This window comes from Vanessa cardui, chromosome 29, assembly GCF_905220365.1.
Source record: "Vanessa cardui chromosome 29, ilVanCard2.1, whole genome shotgun sequence".
In the NCBI taxonomy this organism is placed as follows: Eukaryota; Metazoa; Arthropoda; class Insecta; order Lepidoptera; family Nymphalidae; genus Vanessa; species Vanessa cardui.
The window spans coordinates 564,796-582,137 of NC_061151.1; the positions used below are offsets into that span (position 1 = coordinate 564,796).

At 39.5% G+C, this 17,342-nt stretch overlaps 1 protein-coding gene across 1 annotated transcript in view; it reads right to left on the minus strand.

Moving 5' to 3' along the window:
* Positions 1-353: 353 nt before the first annotated feature.
* LOC124541839 (protein son of sevenless) overlaps positions 354-17,342 on the minus strand; it is a 32,524-nt gene continuing 15,535 nt past the window's right edge. Inside the window, exons 15-34 of the mRNA XM_047119748.1 lie at positions 16,623-16,803; positions 15,793-15,904; positions 15,117-15,273; positions 13,978-14,169; positions 13,135-13,230; positions 11,422-11,767; positions 10,399-10,520; positions 9,450-9,569; positions 8,741-8,804; positions 8,204-8,275; positions 7,608-7,752; positions 6,663-6,719; positions 5,329-5,458; positions 4,327-4,426; positions 3,725-3,794; positions 2,839-2,907; positions 2,667-2,716; positions 2,347-2,420; positions 1,436-1,614; positions 354-1,009 (exon numbers count right to left, since the gene is read on the minus strand). Coding sequence (XP_046975704.1) covers positions 952-1,009; positions 1,436-1,614; positions 2,347-2,420; positions 2,667-2,716; positions 2,839-2,907; positions 3,725-3,794; positions 4,327-4,426; positions 5,329-5,458; positions 6,663-6,719; positions 7,608-7,752; positions 8,204-8,275; positions 8,741-8,804; positions 9,450-9,569; positions 10,399-10,520; positions 11,422-11,767; positions 13,135-13,230; positions 13,978-14,169; positions 15,117-15,273; positions 15,793-15,904; positions 16,623-16,803 — 2,394 coding nt within the window. The 3' untranslated portion in view covers positions 354-951. The remainder of the gene's footprint in view (positions 1,010-1,435; positions 1,615-2,346; positions 2,421-2,666; positions 2,717-2,838; positions 2,908-3,724; positions 3,795-4,326; positions 4,427-5,328; positions 5,459-6,662; positions 6,720-7,607; positions 7,753-8,203; positions 8,276-8,740; positions 8,805-9,449; positions 9,570-10,398; positions 10,521-11,421; positions 11,768-13,134; positions 13,231-13,977; positions 14,170-15,116; positions 15,274-15,792; positions 15,905-16,622; positions 16,804-17,342) is intronic.

Consider the following 17,342-nt stretch of genomic DNA (forward strand, 5'->3'; position numbering starts at 1 on the left):
CCTTCCCGATACTGTTATAGGGACAAAAACTTGACAAATATTCATTCCACATACAAATATTAGCAAAATTCTGAATCAAATTTTCATCTATACTATAAATTACTTCTATAAATAATATTATGAAGTAGGTTATGTTATAACTTATAAACTTGAATATTGAGTACATTTATAAAAAAAAAATACAATTATTAAAACCATACTCTTTCAGACTAAGATCATTCGAATTATTTTTTTTTTAAATTAAATGTCATGTTTTTGTCAACCGTACATATGAAAATAAAATTGACAATTCATATATGACGTGCGTTTGAAATTATATTATAAAATGTAACGCTAAGATCAAATCGGGAAGGATTTTATTGCAATATTTATGCATTCATCAATAAAAAATATATTTATAGTCTATTCCAACCGAAAGAGGAGTAACAACAAAAGAAAAATTGTCTATGATTTGACGCGATAACATTGGTCATTAATAATCTATGTGTAGCTAAGTGGAAAAGTGTTGTATTACAAATAAACATATATTAATCAGTACTATTTGTGATGCATATAGCAGAGTCTTAGCAAACGACATATACTATGTTAATAAGGTTTGCTAATCTTTAATCTTCTTGCCATTGGAAGAGACTATGGACCTTTTATATATTTAATATGTTTATAATATATATTCTCTTAATGTTTTGGAAGCCTTGTTTAATTTTTGAGTTCATAGTAAAATGAAATAGACATAACGCTTTAATCTATCACAGAACGGTACTTTACTTAATTTAACTGATTCATAATGTTTAATTAATATTTCAAGACGTCGTAATTACTTGATGTTTTTAATTATAATCTATCTATTGGTACCGCTTAAGCTCGCCGGTCACGGCGGGGCGGGGGGTGGCGGGTGTCGCCGCGTGACCGCCGGTCGTCGGGTGGTGGGCTCGGGCGGTAGTGCGGTGGTGGTTACGTTCGCGGCGCGACCGCCGCCGCTGCTGGTTTAGGTGGTAATTTCGGTGCTAATCTGTAACGTACATTTAGATATTTATTTATAAACTAGCGACCCCACGTGGCTTCGTACGGGTACAATACTATAATACGCGGATAATATTTAAATTATCAGCGTTTCTTTACTGTATTGTCCGTGTATTATATACAAAAAACCTTCCTCTCGAATCACCACACTTACTATAAAAAAAAATCTAAATCAGTTACGTAGCTTTAAAGATCCAAGCATACATAGGGACAGACAACGGTAAGCAACTTTGGTTTACATTATTTAATAATGATGTTCAAATTCAGAGATTATATTACAACTTCACGGCTTACAAACCTGCATGATTTAAGCAAATACATGTAAGAATGTCTATGTTTCTTTTAAAGTTATATATATTATTTTTCTAATGAATATTATCTAATTTTAATATCTGTAGCGTCTGAGGGTACTCACGCGGCGGTGTGCCTCCGCTGTAGCAGTGCTGAGTGCGCCGGCCGCAGCAGCTCGGGGGGAGGCGGGGGCCGCGGGGGGAGCGGAGGGGGCCCGCCGCCTGCAGCCGGCGCGGGGGGCCCCGGCGCTGCGGGGGACGAGCCTGACGGGGACCCACCCGTCGCACACTCGTTCCACGATGACTGCAAATAGATATAATGCATTGATGTTAAGCAAATATACAAGTATCACACACAACACAAGTTAAACACTACCACCGATTCCGAAATGACAATACCCTGACCTGAGAAGAACCGGCGAAAGAAACTCTCCGGTTGAAGAAAATTAATTTAATCAAAGTCATTTAAAAAGTGTCGCGTCGAAGTGGTTCTTTGAACTTTACGTCAAATAATCAGAACACGTATTACTAATATAATAGCTTTTTACTCCTGAGGTTGTCCGTAAGAGATCACTAATAGTGATAAGACCGCCTTTGCACACTAATGTTTTCTCTTGTCAATTTCTTTTACTTATTGTCAACTTTACGTGTGTGCAATAAAGAAGTTTATCTATCTATCTATCTATCTAATCAGAGTCTATGTGTAAAAATGACTGCTCGCTATCAGCTGGCTAAGGTTGACTCAGTCAGGTGGAATTGGGACGAGAATGTCAATTGAATCCGTTCGGTGTCAAACTCTACGTTACAAGTATCGGAATCAGAGGCATGTGTGAAGGTAAGTGTAAGCGTCTGTTTATCTATCTATCTATCTAATCAGAGTCTATGTGTAAAAATGACTGCTCGCTATCAGCTGGCTAAGGTTGACTCAAACAGTTGTAATTGGGACGAAAATGTCAATTGAATGCGTTCGGTGTCAAAATCTACGTTACAAGTGTCGAAATCAGAGGCAGTGTGAAGGTAAGTGTAAGTGTCTCACGAGGTGCGGCGTATGCGGGGCAGCGGAGTCCCGGCGCCGGCGCGGGGGCAGCGGCGGAGGCGCCGCGCCTTCCGCTGAAAGCACAACACACAGTCACATATAGAACACCACTAACTAATAATAAACAATCGTATCCGGCTAGAAGGACCAACAAATTAATTTTCAATATTCTCAATTAATCTTATATCATATAAACGGATTATTATTTACATTATTATTTATTATGAATATAAACACTGTTATTATACGAAAAGAAAGCTATCTTCCTAATTAAATACATAAAAACGCAGCATAGTATAAAAATAATTTGGTTTACTTACAATTATGATGCGCTGACGGCGAAGTCGCCGATGGAAAACTAAAGGCAGCTCTGAAGAAGAAAAAACAATGAATTAGTCATTGTACTTTTATTTGTGTTAAGTGTTATTGGTATATAGGACTTAAAATGACCAGGAAAATCAACCTGTGCTAATACAATAGTTTTACTATTACCTGTCTAGTAACAGCGGACTGATGGGGGGAGCGGGCGCAGGGGACCGCTTCGGAGACATGGCTGGACTTCTGTGAATAAGTAATTTAATAAGTACTTATAGTGCTTTTGTAGATATATACGTATCTAGTAAGTAGTATATATTATAGGTGACCACAATTAAAATAAAAAGTGAATAAAATAATACATGGCAATAAAAATACAAATATAAATTAGAAATCAGCCATAATCCTGTCTCTAACTAATGTTACCCACATATCATATGTTTATTTAAACGTAATATATCTTTAAACAAGTATTAATTTATCTTACTGTTATTTAAACTGAAGTTTAATGTTAAAAATAATAAATTATTATTTGGTAACAATTTTAAATATGCCACAACATTCCGAAACCAGATCAGGAAATGAATACTTTTTTCCAATATATCTACAGCTGATAACATACAGCCCAAAACAGACATTCAATTATTATAAATTCTGTAATTAATATGATAAGTAATCACCAGTTTTAACTCACCACAGATAATAAAAGTAAAATTAATGTCAAATTAGGAATATTTTTTAATTTTAAAACCTTATTACTTTAGAATAAACACATTATTGAGAGCAGAGATGGCTATGAAATTTGTCACATGCAGGTTTCCTCACGATGTTTTTCTTCACCGCTGAGCACGAGATGGATTATAAAGACCAATTAAGCACATGAATCAGCGGTACTTGCCCGGGTTTCAACCCGCATTCATCGGTTAAGATACACGCGTTCTAACCACTGGGCCATCTCGGCTAGAGATGCTGCGTCGACACCCAACAAAATCGGGATAAGGGTGGATGCGATATATATTACTCAAGATCTCGACCAATAATATTGTCTTTTATTGTTACTTACCGGAACAGTTCATGGTGCTTCGGACTCGGCAGGGGGCGGTCCGGGGGCTCGGGGGGTGGCTCGCACGCTGCTACACACACATTAATCTTTATTGACTTAATAGTCATGATACAGTCAGAGTAAGAAAACCTTCGCCAGTTTTCAAAGTCATTCCTTTATCAAGTCTTAAGCTCTTAGTACGTTTTGAATCTAAACATCAAATCATTGCGACGCAACGTGTCATTCTCGATAGGTGAAGCAGATTATCGCTCATACTGAGCACACGAAAATAGATCTTAAGGTGACGAACGTTTTCTTAACCCGACCGTACATCATAAATAACATTTCTTTCATTAGTACAGCGTGATCAATACATAACATATAATTAAATTATAACTAGTTATAACGGATTTGAATCGCGTATATTAAATTTTTTTAACATCCCGACGTTTCGAGCACTTTACAGCGTTCGTGGTCACGGGTAGACTGACGGTCAGTTATAGCTAGTTTTATTTCAATGTGTAATCGCGAAAATTTAAGACAACATTATATAATTAAATTGATCAATAAATATAATATAGTGTCACAGGAACATTTGGTATTAATGAAAGTGCGTTAATTACCCGCGTGAGGCGACGACGGCCTCCTCGGCACGACGGGAGGGGCCTCGTCGCGGGACTCGGAGGCCCCGCACGCACGCGGCAACAGGGGCGGTACGCGCTCCTGGGGGAAACATTGTTATATGAGATTCGAAATATAAAAGGAAATTTACGGGTATGTATAGATATTAATTATTAAATTTTGCGGCACAGAACAGCTTTTTTACGCTATTAGTTGGCGGACGAGTATATAAGTCACCTGATGGTAAGTCACCACCACCCATTGATAATGGCGCTGTAAAAAATATTAGCCATTCTTTACATCGCCAATGCGCCACCAACCTTGGGAACTAAGATGTTACGTCCCTTGTGCCTGTAGTTACATTGACTCACTCACCCTTCAAACCGAAACACAACCATACCAAATACTGTAGTTTGGCGGTAGAATATCTGAGTTAAGTTAATTCTTTAATTTAAGATACCTAACCAGGCGGGCTTGTACGACCATAACGGTAGCATGCGTAAGCGATCCCGTTACGTCCGCCGAAAGACGGAGAGGGTACCGCTGGTTTTTAGTGGGTAAACCCGGTGTGCTTGGGCGCACTAGGCGTTCAGGAAACCGGGGAGTCCCACACCCCCCCCCCCCCACTTTCCATAACGCGGGGGAAGCGCGTAAAGCGTTTTTCCAGCGTACAAAGTCCTAGCACAAAGATTTACTTGGTGGTAGGGCTTTGTACCCTCTCATCAGTTATTCTACCGCCAAACAACAGTACTCAGTATTGTTGCGTTCCGGTCTGAAGGGTGAGTGAGCCAGTGTAACTACAGGCACAAGGGACATAACATCTTAGTTCCCAAGGTTGGTGGCACATTGACGATGTAAGGAATAGTTAATAATTCTTACAGCGTTAATGTCTATGGGCGATGGTGACCACTTACCATCAGGTGGCCCATATGCTTGTCCGCCAACCTATACCATAAAAAAAAAGTGTGTGTGTGTGGGGGGGGGGGGGGTTATTGGTGTGTCACCTGCGGCGCCGGCGCGTCGTGCTTGCGGCACGCGAGGTGGTCCATGCTTCGCGAGTAGAAAAGCTCTGCGTCCACGATGGCGCCGCGCGGGGACAGCGCCGCGCGCCGAGCGCTGCCCGAACTCCACTTGCTGCGGGGCAGGCGGGTTACACCACAATCCATCGGTACATGGACCGTGTTATATTACACTAGCGGTCGCCCGCGTATTGCGAACTGCGAATCTGATGAGGTTCTTAGGGTCGGAGGCCATTATGCCCTCTAAGGACCGGAGTTAGAACATTTTATAGTTCTATCTTTTATAGTTTAGGCATCATATGCAAAAAATTCCTTTTTTGTCCGAAAAACCCAAAATATCTTACGGAACCCTATTTTTTTTTTTTCAAAATAAAATTTAGCCTACGTTATGCGGGATTAATTTAGCTTTCGAATGGTGAAAGAATTTTTAAAATCGGTCCAGTAGTTTTTGAGCCTATTCATTACAACCAAACAAACAAAGTTTTCCTCTTTATAATATTAGTGTAGATGACATTCAGAAACTATTTATTTCGACGACCTCAATGGTCGAGTGGTGTGTACACCGGTTTTCATGGGTACGCCACTCCGAGGTCCCGGGTTCGATTCCCGGCCGAGTCGATGTAGATTACCATTAGTTTTCTATGTTGTCTTGGGTCTGGGTGTTTGTACCGTCGTTACTTCTGATTTCCATAACACAAGTGCTTCAGCTACTTACATTGGGATCAGAGTAATGTATGTGATGTTGTCTCATATTTATTATTATTATTTATTTATTATACATATATCTATACTGATCTATAACAAATCGTTAGCATATTTATTTTAATATAATCATATTTTATTGTTTCAATGTATTAAAGTATTACCAGCATAAATAATTCGATTTAAACAGTTGTTACAATTTACGTTGATTTGCAACAACCGGTTTTGACTATACTAAATTGTTTTTTTTTAATTAAATCAAAACCGGATGTTGCTACAGTCGGTGGAGGGGCGTGTAAACATTAAATACTAGGAGTAAGCCTAGAAATGATCATTCGTACTTTAATCGTCGAATTGGAAGCATCGAGCAAAATAATAAATCTTGTATCAGTTTTGATTTTGAACCACTTCAGGAGAGATAAAGTATTGACTGTGAGGAGAGTGTTTGTATTATTCCAACAATACATACTAATCTATAGTAAATGCTATCGAATCTCACAAAGTGATTAATTCCATTAGAGGATGGAAATCTATAAGGTTATAAGATAGGGGTTGTGAACAAACAAACAAACACACAAACACAGAGTGTGGGGCGTGTAATAACAAACCAATCGTGCCTTGGCGAGTGGCTGTCCCGCGGAGACGGCGGCTCGTCCCGCGCAGACCCGCTATTCCTGTGCACAGATTATATTACATTACATTGGTTATACTTAGTATAAAACAAAGTCGTTATATTTTAGATAAGCTGTGCAACAAATCAATTCAAAATAATATACTACTTTATTCAAGTAGGCTTTTACAAATACAAACACTTCCTAATCGTCATATAACAACTATATTAAGTGAAGCTACCACCGGTTCGGAATGCAGATTCTACTGAGAAGAACCGGCAAGAAAATCAGTAGTTACTCTTTTTTTACATATAAAAATACAGCCATGTTAGTTAAACACAATTATATATATACTAGTATTCGCCCGCGGCTTCGCTTGTTTCGCGGTGTTGGTTGTCATATATCAGGCAAAAAAGTAAGCTATTGGAGTTCAAGATTCCTTCACACCAAATTTCATCAAATTCGGTTCAGCAGTTTGGCCGTAAAAGAGCGACAGACTAACAGACAGACAGAGTTACTTTCACATTTATAATATTAATATAGACGTAATATAAGAAGTTTTAATTTATATATTTTATATGATAACTTGAAGAGTAAGGGCATATAAGGGTACAGTACGACACAACTTAGATGTCGCATCGGCAAAATTCGTAAAACCGATCACATCCGAATTGAGTAAGCTATCCCAAATTATCAGTATTTATTTCTCATCCGAATATGATCTTTGCACAAACGTAATAACTTGTAATATCATATGACCTAATATATTCGTCAATTTGACGCGTGGATTTACATACATTTGCTTTCTCTGACGCGTGAATATAGCGACGAATAGCGTCGAATGGCGCGATAGGGAGCTATTTCTATTGGTCGTGTAAATCGGCAGTAATCGGTTTTATTTTCATTCCATTGCATTTTCCGATGCTACATCTAATTTGTGTTCTACTATACCTGTTGAGCGTGGCGACGGACTTGCTCTTATCGAAGAGAGCCAGGCCCTTGTCGAAGAGGCTGAGCTGTCCCAGCTGGGCCAGCGAGCTGGAGCACGAGCGCTCCAGCCGGGGCGACGTCAGCGACCCTCGGTCTTCCCGGGAACCTGAAAGGACAATTATTTAATAATAGACCAGGATATTGTGATGACATATTTAATTTTCTTATATAATAAACTTTCAGTATTGGTTATACAATTTAGTGACATTATGAATTATAAGAGATGGCTCAGTGGTTAGAATGCGTGCATCTTAACCGATGATTGCGGGTTCAAACCCAGGTAAGAATTTGTGTTTATAATACATTTCGTGCTCGGCGGTGAAGGAAAATACTATGAGGAAAACTGCATGTGTTAAATTTCATAGAAATTCAGCCACATGTGTATTCTACCAACCCGCATTGGAACAGCGTGTTGGAATGTTCCAAACTTCCTCTAATTTATAGGCTGTTGTTGCTTGTTTTTGTTTTGTATTATAAAACACAAAGAAGGTTTGTCAAAAGAGTTTTACATACTTATTGTGAGTTATAATTTCAAAATTGTCAAAAGTCTTTCTCACCGTGATCGTGTACTGGTAGGGATACCACGGATATACCATCCCACGTGCTCGTAGGCGACAGCTGAGCCACATCTAGAAAACAATATATAAACATTAACCCATTATCATAGTAATCTATCAATAATAAATATATGCCTTATCGATACAGCATTTGCAATCATACACTTGCAAATCACACAGCATTCAAAACAGGAAATAATTATATTTTATTGTATAATTATTGAGTATATATCCTCGATATATTCCATTTGTGATATGTATAGGTCACATATATATATAGTAATTTTTAAACAAATATAATCTAATTTGCAAATTTTTTTGCTGTCTCTACTCTTAGTCGCCTCACGCACACTAAGACAGCTTGAAAGCATTAACGTCACGTCACATAAACTATAATAAAATAAATATGTACTGTATTTTATACTTATTCCTGTACCGTGAAGTCTACTTTTATAAAGAATATTTTGTTATGTTGACGGTACATTACACGTGACCAACTAACGATGGAGATACTCCTTTGTTTAGTGATATACTCACTTGTGTTATCATCGGAGACCTTCACTTTGACTGGCTTCAGTGAGAGGTCAGGATATCGTCGTGGCTGGAAATAAAAATAACATTATGCATATTTATTACTAGCTGTGCCTGAGACCGTGTATGGGGTTAACATAAAAAAAAAAAATTGTAGCCCAAGTTACTGTTTATTATATCAGTTATCTGCCAGTGAAAGTTCCGTCAAAATCCATTCAACCGTTCCAGAGATTAACCAGAACAAACAGACAGTCAGACAGACACACAAATATTGTAAAGAAAATGTTATTTTGGTATATGTACCGTGTATATGTACATATGCATTGAGTAAAAAAGGGCTTTTATTACATGTACAGATATACAAACATTATCAAGTTTTTTTGAAATAAAATAATACAAAAATAATGCATTTTATCTAGTCATGAATTGGATCCTGATTTAACCAAAGATAGTCAATGTACAAGAATGAATTTTCTATTAGGTTTTAATTTTTCTAATTTTATATTCAATAAATTTAATATATATGTATAATTGTTCCGTGTCGTGTTTGTGAAAGTCATGTACGCTAGTTTTTGATGTATATATTAAGAACATGATTGTCTACTACTGAAATTATGTAAGTGTGTTAAATATATATATTGTAAGTGTGATAAATAAAAAATAAAAGAAATGCCATTAATATTATTAATAGAAAACTTATATCGGAAGCACTTACGAATTTGGGCATTTGCTTGAGAGGCATCCGCGGTTCTATCTCGAGGCTTTTCGCGTAGAGGTAGTCGGTCACCTCCTTGTCGTCCATGCCGGGGAACGGCTCCAGTGAGTCCAGAAACGCCTGGAATTTACAAGTTGTTTTCGAATTATTATATAAATCTTGTTAACAAAGAAAGATATGTCCTCTTGACAGACTTTACAGCCTTAGTGGTCAGTTTTAAATACAGGCAGTCCTCGTACTTACATCATGTTAGGTTCTAGTAATAAGCGACGTAAATCTAAACGACGTAAGTCGAGACATATTAGTATGCTTCGTTTCTTTCTTCATGCTATGACACTTTGACCTCGCGACTAGTGAATCTCTATCTCTCCTATGCCGGAAATCGAAACAATTGACGTATGATTGAGGAATAGTGTCAAAACATTGTCGGACGTAACTTGAAACGACGCAAGTCGAAACGACGTAAGTCGAGGACTGCCTGTACAACCTAATTGCTGTGGTATGTGTGCCTGAATGCATATACTGTCACCTTGCAGAATGAGAAGAAAAGCGGGACCGATAGCAGTACTTGCGCAATCAAATTTTGTTTTTAAAGTTTTATTGTTTCTAATTTTGATTGGAACCCTAGTTTTTATAATCTGTAGCCGTATAAACTAGCTAGTAGAGCAGAGGCCAGAAGAATGACATATTCGATGACCTCCATGGTCGAGTGGTGTGTACACCAGTTTTCATGGGTACGCCACGCTGAGGTCCCGGGTTCGTCCGGCCGAGTCGATGTAGATTACCATTAGTTTTCTATGTTGTCTCGTGTCTGGGTGTTTGTACCGTCGTTACTACTGATTTCCATAACACAAGTGCTTCAGCTACTTACATTGGGATCAGAGTAATGTATGTGATGTTGTCTCATATTTATATTTATTTATTATAAGCGGTTACATGGTATACATACCCTCGTCCTTGGCTCGACCGTGAGGCAGTACGGCTGATTCTGATACTGCTGGATCTCGCCTGTGATCTCCGCCACCTTGCGCCGCTTTGAGAAGTTGATCAACTCCGAATTCGGCAGGTAGTCTGCGAAATGTGACACATCGGTCAAACGTGACAACCGAGGATTCAAGCAGTGACAGCGGCAACGGTCGGCACGTGAGTCCCTTACCTTGCTTGTGTGCAAAAGTTTACTATACAATTAATGAGTTTATTATCGATAGCACACCTTGGGAATGAAACGATCGCCTCCTGGCTATTTCATCTCATATTAAATTGTTTAAATAATATATGAGAAAAAAAAAAAAAACCCGCTGAGTTTCTTTCGCCGGTTCTTCTCAGGTCAGGGTATTTTCATTTCCGAACCGGTGGTAGTGTTTCAATTGACCATCAATAAGAAAGTGTAATGCTTCTATCTACACTCATATTATAAAGAGGAATACTTTGTTTGTTTGGTTGTAATGAATAGGCTCAAAAACTACTGGACCGATTTTAAAAATTCTTTCACCATTCGAAAGCTAAATTAATCCCGCATAACATAGGCTAAATTTTATTTTGAAAAAAAAATAGGGTTTCCGTAAGATATTTTGGGTTGATTTTTTGCGTATTATGCCTAAACTGCCTAAACTATAAAAGATAGAACTATAAAATGTTCTAACTCCGGTCCTCAGAGGGCATAATGGCCTCCGACTCTAAGAATCTCATCAGATTCGTGGCTGATGTTGGTCTGGCTGAGGTGTTGTGATCACGAATTTGAGGTTTATCACAATAGATCCAAGCGCCGGTTGCAGTAATTCTTCAAATGTGACCGTACCTCAGCAGTAGGGATATTAGAAGACTGATTATGAACCGTTATCTACGCGGGCGAAGCCGCGGGCGACCGCTAGTATTGAATAAAGTTATTTGAGTTAGAGTTTGAGAGTGTTTCAATTGACCATCAATAAGAAAGTGTAATGTTATAGTTATTTGAGTTAGAGTTTGAGTTTACCGAGATTCCCCTCCTCGATGTGGAGGATGTTGGTGAGGTACATGCCGAGGAAGGGCACGCAGGGCGGGTTGATGCTGCGCAAGCGCTCCTGGTAGCGGCGGAAGTGGTCCGAGTTGAGGTCTCGCAGCTGGTGGAGCGCCCGAGCCAGCCGCGGCGGCAGCAGCGCGAAGGTGGCTCGCAGGCGGTGCACGGAGGCCGAGCCGCAGGCCGCCACCACGCCGAGCACGCCGTTGAAGTTGTTCAGGTCTCGCAGCGCCAGCGCCAGCTCCAGCAGACGCGCCAGCACCGCAGCACGCTCCTCCAGGTTCTCGCTTTCCACCACCCACTTCTCCATCCAGCGCGTAAACTGCATCCATATTATAAATATGTTACATAAATTCCAGATAAATTCCAGACAATTCATTCTTTTTTTTTTTAAATATGAGATACATTTTCGATACAGCATTTTTCAATCATAGACACTTGCAAAACAAACATCATTCAAAACAGGAAATAATTATACTTTATTGTATAATTATTGACTATATGTCTTCAATATATTCCATTTGTGATATGTATAGGTCACATATATATTGTAATTTTTAAACGAATATAATCTAATTTGTTTATTTTTTTGCTGTCTCTACTCTTAGTCGCCTCTCGCACACTAAGACAGCTTGAAAGCACTAACGTCACGTAACGTCACTTATACTATAGTAAAATAAATATGTACTGTATTTTATACTTATTCCTATAACGTGGAGATTCGAAATTAATTATAAAAGTCTACTTTTATAAAGAATATTTTGTTATGTGGACGGTACTTTACACGTGACCAACTAACGATGGATGGATGGTTCTCGCTCTCCACCACCCACTTCTCCATCCAGCGCGTGAACTGCATCCATATTATAAATATGTTACATATATTCCAGACAATTCATTCTTTTTTTTTTTTTAAATATGAGATAACATCACATACATTACTTTGATCCCAATGTAAGTAGCTATAGCACTTGTGTTGTGGAAATCAGAAGTAACGACGGTACCACAAACACCCAGACCCGAGGCAAGATAGAAAACTAATGATAATCTACATCGAATCGGCCGGACGAACCCGGGACCTCGGAGTGGCGTACCCATGAAAACCGGTGTACACACTACTCGACCACGGAGGTCGTCATAAATACGACTGTTTAAAGAGGCACCGGTAATTGAGAAGCTATCAAAAATCAAAATAAACTTTATTCAAGTAGGCTTTTATAAGCACTTTTGAATCGTCATTTTACAATTAAGTGAAGCTACCACCGGTTCGGAAAGTAGATTCCACCGAGAAGAACCGCCAAGAAACTCAGTAGTTACTCTTTTTTAACATTTAAAAAATACAACGTCATTTTAATTAAATACAATTATTGTGGAAGGTGTCATGGTATGGACATATTATGAAAAGATATGATGACCATGTGGTAAGGAAGGTCTTGAGCATGGATGTGTATAGGTAGAGGACGACCATAGAAACGATGGATGGATTGTGTGAAAGACGAAGGTCAGAAAGAATGTTACTCGTGAAATGACGTCAAACAGAGAAGTATGGAAGGAGACATGCTGCGCCGACCCCAAGTAAAATCGGGATAAGGGCAGAAGAATGATGAAATGCGACTATTCAGTTATCTAGTTCTATGTACCACTTAGTATTGAACCTATAAGAAACATGTACAAATACAGTTGACTCACGTTAGTCGTATGCTTGATAATCCTCAGCAAATTGGGACTGGTCTTCTCCTTGTCTTTCTTCGTCCAAACTGCGCCAACCAGCTCCGAGGGTTTCACCTGATTAAAAAATAATAAATTCACTACATTAATAGATATTTAACAAAACGCCTTCATCAAATAAAACAGGGATTTTAAAAAAATACCTTCCTCCTCGGAAAAGCTTCCTAATTTCACACGCGTATTTTAGTTTAAACCTTGTTATATATAAATGTTCCATACCTTCTCCACAAAGGGAGAGGAGGTCTTAGTCCAGCAGTGGCAAATCTACAGGCTGTTGTTGATGTTGCTCGTAATATAAAGGGTACGTATGCCCCCCCCCCCCGGTTAAGACATCCTATCTCATGCAGATGGTCTCACCTGTCGATAGAGCTGGTAGCTTGTAATATAAAGGGCACATACGCCCCCCCCCCAGTTAAGACATCCTATCTCATGCAGGCGGTCTCACCTGTCGATAGAGCTGGTAGCTTGTAATATAAAGGGCACATACGCCCCCCCCCCCAGTTAAGACATCCTATCTCATGCAGGCGGTCTCACCTGTCGATAGAGCTGGTAGCTTGTAATATAAAGGGCACATACGCCCCCCCCCCCCCAGTTAAGACATCCTATCTCATGCAGGCGGTCTCCCCTGTCGATAGAGCTGGTAGCTTGTAATATAAAGGGCACATACGCCCCCCCCCCCCCAGTTAAGACATCCTTTCTCATGCAGGCGGTCTCACCTGTCGATAGAGCTGGTAGCTTGTAATATAAAGGGCACATACGCCCCCCCCCCAGTTAAGACATCCTATCTCATGCAGGCGGTCTCACCTGTCGATAGAGCTGGAACTCGAGCAGAGTGAGCTGGCGCGCCAGCTCGAGCGGGTGCAGCGCCAGCGGGTGCCAGTTGTAGCGCTCGGGGTCGTCGACGTGACGCAGCGGCGCCGGCGGCGAGCGGTCGAACACGTGCGACATGCCGCCCGGCGCGCCGCACTCCGATTCGCCCTGCCCGCTCTGCGCGCACTGCGGACCCACCACGATTAGATCAGCTTTGTTATGATCTGTGGTCGATTTATAATTATAGTCTGTGGACGTCTAGCGCCACCTATCGTTAAAAATGTGAAATTTACGATTACGTCAGCTTTGTTATAATCTGTGGTCGATTTATAATTATAGTCTGTGAACGTCTAGCGCTATCTATCGTTAAAAAGGTAGAAATCTCTTAATAATAGCCTCCGAACCGATGTTAATTATAGTAGTTAGTAATTCTGCATTATTAATTAACCAACCGCTCCAAAAATAAAACAAGCTTTCGAGCAATCCTTATAGGCTATGTATGTGTATATTATTTTAATTAATATAAAAAAAAATCAACAAAGAAAATAAGTCAGTGTGGGCCACGTCTCCCAAGAAGACGACAAGAATGAAATCCAGCGAAGATCTGCTGATGTTTAGTAAAAATATATGATATAAAACGCCAAAATGTTTAATGTACAATTTTAAAAAGGCACGTGTACCTGTGAGCCCGAGAATGTTATAAATTAAATTTAAAAAAAAACTATACTGTGACTTATTTTTAAAATCCATTTTACATTCTTTTGTAGAGGTTAAGGAATCCAGTAAAGGTCGTTTTTTTAATTTCTAGTACATATGTGCCGAAAAATAGCAAACTAACAATTCCATATTTAAATAGCACGCAAAAACGCTACTTGGACAATATGGCGCTGCGATGGGGTGACGTCACTTGCCTGTAGTTTAATCTGTGACACATATAATCCGATACAGTAGACAAATGAGGTTAACAAGCAATCAAGAGCATTCTTTGTCATATGACAAACATTAAAAAAATGCATTTTTAAAGTAATAATATATACTGATTGAAATAATTGATACTTTATTTTTCGCATTGTCAAATAGCCTATTGTATTGATTAACTTTATTACGATATCCAAATGTCAATCATCACCGACCTTCCTCTGAACTGTTTTGAGCACGCTCTGGACCCACTTCTTCATCGGTTTCCCGTCGACGGACTCCAAAAACGCGATTAGCTTCTCCAATAGCGCCGGTTCCCGTTCGAAATCGTAGAAATGTTGATCCACCCAGTGACGTAAGACGTTTATTACGCTGTAGGTATTAAAAAAAATACAATCAATTACAAAGTATTGGTTATTATTTATTATTATTAAAACACTCGTACATACACAATAATACCACCAGCATGACAGTGGTCACCACATTAGGAAATAAGATATGACACTTGAATTTTGAAAAAGAGTTGTTAGTACTGACTTTGCCGATTCTTCTCGGTAGAATCTACTTTTTGAAACGGTGTTAGCTTCACTTAATATAGTTGCTAAATGACGATTCCAAAGTAGATTGTAAAAGCCTACTTGAATAAAGTATATTTTGATTTGATTATCCTTTAGTTACACTGACTCCTTCAGCCTTAAAACCGGATAACAACAATACTAAGAATTTCCGTTTTAAGGCAGAACATTTCCTGAGTGGGTGGTACCTATTCTGGCAGATTAGTACAAAGTGACCCAGTAAATAGAATCAATATAGAATCGTTACTTGAATGAATGATAGCAAAAATCTACTCTGTAATCTTGCCAAAACTTCTTGGGTCACGAGTATACGTACCGGAACTTGACAGGCTGCTGGAACTCCTTCCGGTACCTCTTCCAGTCCTCCCTGGCGGTGTTCTTGCTCAACTTCTCTGCGTCGCTGCTGGCAGACATCTCCACGCACTCCGCTATAGCACACAACAATATTATATTAAAAGAAAAGAAAGAAAAACATTTTATGCATTTGTTTTACTATCCTTACATCAAGGTAGTACGGTCAGCATTATGGTTCCGAATCGTAATTACAAAACTGATATCCGTAATCAAACTCGTGTTTAAAACATTGTAAATCGCATTGTAGATCTAGAATAGAGGTGGCCAGGAGAAAATACAGGTCAGACGGAAGCAAGGCCATTATTAAAATAGCGCCCAAGAACTGGATACAATAATGCTGGTCGTCTGTACTGTACAAGATGAGTAGTGAATAAAAGTCGCATGCCGAATCATGGCATAGATTTTGTCTATGAATGAGTGAGTGAATGAGAGACCAGCATTTGTTAAATGAAACCCTACATAGCATCACCTCAAATGGAGGGGTGGCCTTCGCCAGCAAGACATGTACTTAGGCTATTTAAACATACAAATATTTAAAAAAAATAATATAGTTATGAAAAGCGATAATGAATCTCATTAGATCGCTGAATCAGTGTAACTTGCTAATTACTACTTCGGGTGTACAGTACCTATATCCAGATCTAAGTCGAGCAACGAAGCGTTGGGACTGATATCCTTCTTCGGTGTCTTGATCCGAGGGGCTGGCGTGTTAGGACAAGCGGGCGTTATGTTAGTTCGGTTAGTACGTGGTGGTGGTGGGGCGTGGTGGTGGGGCGTGGTGGTGGTACGTACCGGGTTTGGGCGCGTCGTACACGAGGTGCGGCTCTGGGATGTCGAATCGCTCGATTAGAAGGTCGAGCAACTCGGCGGGCGAGCAAAACGAACGGTAGGTGGTCAGGAATGTGCGCACGAGGTTTAAGTCGGCGTGCACGTGGTACGTCAGCCGCTCCACCAGTTTCAGCAGCGTCGCGCCCTGAGACAACATTTGAATTATAATCAATCAATAAAAAAAAAAATTACCCGTCGCCTGTAAAGTCGGTATACGGGCGAAAGTTTTACGTGACAACGACTTTGAGTGGTAAAATAATTTTAATGTGAATATTCATTCGTATAGTAGGAAGAAGGATGAAATAATAGTAACAATTTAAAACATTTATTTTTACAAAGAATTATATTTAAAACATTAATTTATACAAAGAATCTCGCACTGAGTTATGTCTGTCTCTCTCGCTCTTAGGCGGCCTAACCGCCCGAGTGGAAGGCACGCGTGCCTCTCACTCGCTCTCATTGTGAGCGCATAACGTGAGCGGAGCGTAACGCAGTATCTTGAAGTGTCACCCGGCAAACCAATTTATAAGACGTTGTCACGTCAAAACAAAAAGTAAAAAGATCTGTGGTTAGAACGCGTGCATTTTAAAGTTGATTGCGGGTTTAAACGCAGCGAAGCACCGCTGAATATTCCACCAACACGCACTATAGAATCAATGGCACTAATCTGGCTTTTAACGTCTA